Source organism: Morus notabilis, unplaced genomic scaffold (genome assembly GCF_000414095.1).
Source record: "Morus notabilis unplaced genomic scaffold, ASM41409v2 Scaffold943, whole genome shotgun sequence".
NCBI classification, from domain to species: Eukaryota; Viridiplantae; Streptophyta; class Magnoliopsida; order Rosales; family Moraceae; genus Morus; species Morus notabilis.
The window spans coordinates 3,360-8,098 of NW_010366475.1; the positions used below are offsets into that span (position 1 = coordinate 3,360).

At 36.0% G+C, this 4,739-nt stretch overlaps 1 protein-coding gene across 1 annotated transcript; it reads left to right on the forward strand.

Annotated features, from left to right (window-relative positions):
• Positions 1-237: 237 nt before the first annotated feature.
• Positions 238-2,867, forward strand: LOC21384476 (putative pentatricopeptide repeat-containing protein At2g02150). The gene has a single exon (XM_010110314.2). The coding sequence runs from the start codon at positions 342-344 to the stop codon at positions 2,709-2,711; it is 2,370 nt and encodes a 789-aa protein (XP_010108616.1). The 5' UTR covers positions 238-341; the 3' UTR covers positions 2,712-2,867.
• Positions 2,868-4,739: the final 1,872 nt, after the last annotated feature.

Genomic DNA, 4,739 nt, shown 5'->3' on the forward strand with positions numbered 1-4,739 from the left:
TCAGGAGCAAGCGTGCAAATATAAAAAACAATTCTAAAAAATAAGAGGATATTTGGTAGAGAAATTCGTTCCATGATTTGAATCATGATTCATAATTCGTTACAGTATTTTTTCTCATAAAAAATTCATATAAATTAAAAATAATTTAAATCACGTGGTTTAAATCTTCTAACCACTAAATTAATAAATGAAAAACCCCTTGGGGATAAACCCTAACAAGAAGACCATCTTCCTAACTTCGCCATTTTCTGTTTTGAGCTTCCCAAAGACCTTATGATTGCCCAGAAATCTTCTCACTTCCAATCTCACTCTCAATCATGCAACTCCAATCTCTCTGAAATATGAAGTCTCCTAAAACCGCCATTTCTTTCTTCCCCTTCTTCATCTTCGTCTTCTTCACAAAGATGCTTCTCTTTCTTCGCAACCTCTTCCTCACCAGTCGCAGAGCTTCAACCAGAGTAAGCCCTTTTTCTCCCTCCATTCCATACCCTCATAACTGCGATCTTCTTCCTTCTTTACGTAGCGTTTACGGAAAATCATCCAATAGTTGTATTGTAGCTTGCCCTTTGGCTTGGTTCACCAGTTTTTTGTTCCTTGTTCGTTTTCCATTTTATTCGAAATCGAGCGCTAGTTTTTCTCTTGAAGTTTTGGATAGAGAGCAGTTGCGTAGAATCGTTGAACAAGACCAGTGGCATGATCCAAAGATCGTTAATTTGTTCGATTCTGCCATTGCGCCGATTTTGGTTTCTAGGTTTTTGGTAGAACTGAAAGAGTACCCGTTTTTGGCTTTGAAGTTGTTCAAATGGGTTAGGAACAGAACGGGGTTTCGGCACACCGCAGAGTCGTATTGTATTTTGGTTCACATTCTCTTTTATGCTAGAATGTTCTTTGATGCCAACGGAGTTCTAAGAGAATTGGTGTCGTCGAACCGGGTTTTGCCGGGTTGTGATGTTTTCGATGTGTTGTGGTCGACGAGGAACGTTTGTGTTCCGGGCTTTGGAGTTTTTGACGCATTGTTTAGTGTTTTGGTTGAGTTGGGAATGCTCGAGGAAGCAAACCAGTGTTTCTTGAAGATGAGGAAGTTTCATGTTTTGCCAAAGCCGCGGTCTTGCAATGCGTTTTTGCATAGGCTTTCAAAGTTGGGAAAGGTTGATATGTCAAGAAAGTTTTTTAAGGACATGGTTGCGGCCGGGATTGCCCCTTCGGTTTTCACATATAACATAATGATAAATTATCTCTGCAAGGAAGGTGATATGGATGAAGCTAGAAGCTTGTTTGAAGAAATGAAACATCGAGGATTGATTCCCGATATTGTGACGTATAATTCTCTTATAGATGGGTTTGGGAAGGTTGGGAATATGGATGAAGCGATTTGCATATTTGAAAAGATGAAAGATGTAGGTTGTGAACCTGATATAATAACTTTCAACGCCTTGATTAATTGTTTTGGTAAATCACAAAGACTGCCTCGAGCTTTGGAGTTTCTCCATGAGTTGAGGAATCATGGGTTGAAGCCGAATGTTGTGACTTATAGCACACTAATTGATGCCTTTTGTAAAGAAGGGATGATGCGGGAGGCTCTTAAATTTTTTGTGGATATGAGACGAGTTGGCCTTTTTCCTAATGAGTACACCTATACTTCTTTGGTCGATGCAAATTGTAAAGCAGGTAATCTAACCGAAGCATTGAAGCTGACAAACGAGATGTTACAGGCAGGAATTAACTTGAATATTGTAGGTTATTCAGCTTTACTGAATTGCCTTTGTGAAGACGGTAGAATGAAGGAAGCAGAAAAGGTCTTCATGGAAATGCTGAAGGCTGGAGTAACTCCTAACCTGCAGGTTTATTCTTCCCTTGTTCATGGATATGTTAAGGCCAAGAAGACGGAGAAAGCTTTTCAAACCTTGAAAGAAATGGAGGAGAAAAAAATAAAACCTGACTTGTTACTGTATGGAACTATCATTTGGGGTCTGTGCAGCCAAAATAAGCTTGAAGAATCTGAGCTCGTGGTCAATGAAATGAGAAGCCGCGGTCTTAATGCAAATCATTTCATATACACAACACTTATGGATGCCTATTTTAAGGCGGGAAAAACCACGGAGGCGCTCTTGCTCCTGCAAGAAATGCATTACTATGGGATTGAGGTCAACGTTGTAACTTATTGTGCACTAATTGATGGTTTGTGCAAAAGGGGGTTGGTCGAAGAGGCGACTGATTATTTTGATAGGATGGTTAGCATCGGTTTGCAACCTAATGTAGCAGTTTATACAGCCTTAATTGACGGGCTTTGTAAAAATAATCGCATTGAGGCAGCTAAGAAGCTTTTTGATGAAATGCTAGAAAAAGGTATATCTCCTGACAGAACTGCATACACAACCCTAATTGATGGGAACTTGAAGCACGGGCATCTTCAAGAAGCTTTGACTTTGAAAAACAGAATGATTGAAATGGGTATGGAGCTTGATCTGTATGCGTACACTTCCTTGATCTGGGGGTTTTCTCAGTTCGGTCAGGTGCAACAAGCGAAAACATGGCTCGATGAAATGATCGGGAAGGGTATCCTTCCTGATGAGATCTTATGTGTATGTCTACTGAGAAAATACTATGAGCTAGGAAATGTAGTTGAAGCCGATGAATTGCGAGATGAATTGGTGAAAAGGGGTCTAATAAAAGGAGCGTGCACTTATGCAGTTCCTGAGGCTGGAACTTGAGAGCAGGCAGGACTTTCTCCCCAGTTTTCTCGGAGCAGGATTGGATTTCTGTACTAGAAGCTCAAAATGCTTCACCTTTCATAATTGGGTGTAGACACCCGAATGTTGACAAGATTCTTTTTATTGGTTTCTGGCTTATATCTTGACAAAAATGAGCTGCCCATGATAGTTCATAAATATCAGAAGTTTGTATTGATCTCATAATGTAACATGATACTAGATGAGAAATGAAATTTGTACCGTGTTTAGAATTGATCCTGTTTTTATTTTCACATTTTTCGAGAAAAAAATGAAAACGTTTTTAAAACGACGTTTGACGCAATAAAGACAAAACGGAAATTAAAATGATTTTTTGGTTTACTGTAAAATTAGAGAAAAATGAAAAACTACTTTAAGTCGTTTTTTATTTTTTGTTTTCGTTTTCTCCTTTCTTGAGTAGAGAGAGATATTAATGGGTTTTTTTATACTGAAAATAATCTCTTGATAAAATTATTAAATACATTTTTAAAAATGATTTTTGTCTGAGATTGAAAATATTTTCATTTTCATTTTCATTTTCATATAAAAAATAATTATTTTGAAACGAGTTTTAAACGCGCCATTAATTTTTTACTTGATATCATCAAGAAAGTACATTGGTCTGACAAAATCTTTAAATCTTCTTCTCAGGTGAGTGATGGTCTTTACTTATTCCCCTGTTGCAGAACTAGTAAGGTTCCATTTGATATAAAGATTGGTCAAAACCGTTTGGTTCATAGATTAGAACTATGAGATTAGAACTATTTTCGATTTACGTGTATTTTTTATGAGAGAAAATACTGTAGTAAACCATGAACCATGATTCGAATCAGAGAACGAATCCTCCAACCAAACGGTCATGATTCAGGATTTGAATCATAATTTATGGTAATTGGAACCTTTGTTTGGATGTGTGTAGGCATGATTATAATTCTAACCTGAAATGTTATTCGAACTAGTGTTTGGTTGTCTTGTTTTCTGATTTTGAACTATGATCAAAATAAGAACCAGTTTTTAGACGTGTAAATTACGTTACGTGTAATTTTAAAAAATATAATTTATTATATAATTAAAAAAATGAAAATATTAGAACAAAATTTATAACTCAAAATTAATAATAAGTTGAAAGAGAAATAAATGCAAAAAATTGTTCATGAATCCATTATTTCTTTTGCATATTCTCTTTTTTTTCCGTCTTGATTGTTGATTGTCCAGTAAAGTGAGTTAATGTGATTTTACAGACCCAAAAAAAAAATTCAAACCCAGAACAAATGATTGCAAGTGTATTAATTGCAAGAGTGCACAGTGATTTTCACTGTGGCAAATGGGTTTCAACGGACAAAATCAGGGGGCCTGATTCAAGAATCATGTCCCTGATCTGGACCAAAACTCCAATCTGATTCTAACCCAATAGCCTGATTCTGCCCTTCCAAACATGGGTTTAGGTGTAGACCCGGTGTTAGAATTAGTTGAATCCCTCTATCAAACAGGCATTAAGGCCTCATTTATTTCACCGATTCGAGTTTAGAGTTTGAGTTTTGTTACAGTAAAAAGCTCTCAGAAACAATCACATCTAACTTTTTTGCTACAGTAAAAAGCTCTCACATAAAGTCACATCTCAACTTAAATTAAAAACTCGAATCAACGAACTAAACAGGCCCTAAGTTTATTAAATTTTTGAAATTTCCACTTCACTGATTGTATGCAAACTTTGTGGCAGTGATAAATTTTTTTCATGCTAGAAGATATGTCGGGTCATTCGTTGAATGATTGATGGGCGTGTAACGCCCTCTAGAATTAAACATGTTTAATTATGTTAAACTGTGGATTATTAGTGTGCCTAATTTGATTTTCATAATTAATCAAGGGACTTTAAGTTATTTTCAGTATTTATAATTTCACCCCAAAAAGTTTTGAAAAACACACTTAAATTTAATACATTTTCTCTTTTTTCCATTTTTTTTTCTTTTTCTTTTTCTTTTTTTTCTTTTCTTTTTTTTCTTTTCCCCA

What these genes read in the sequence shown, in the direction of transcription:
- LOC21384476 (XM_010110314.2), top strand. Translation starts at nt 342, where the DNA reads ATGAAGTCTCCTAAAACCGCCATTTCTTTCTTCCCCTTCTTCATCTTC.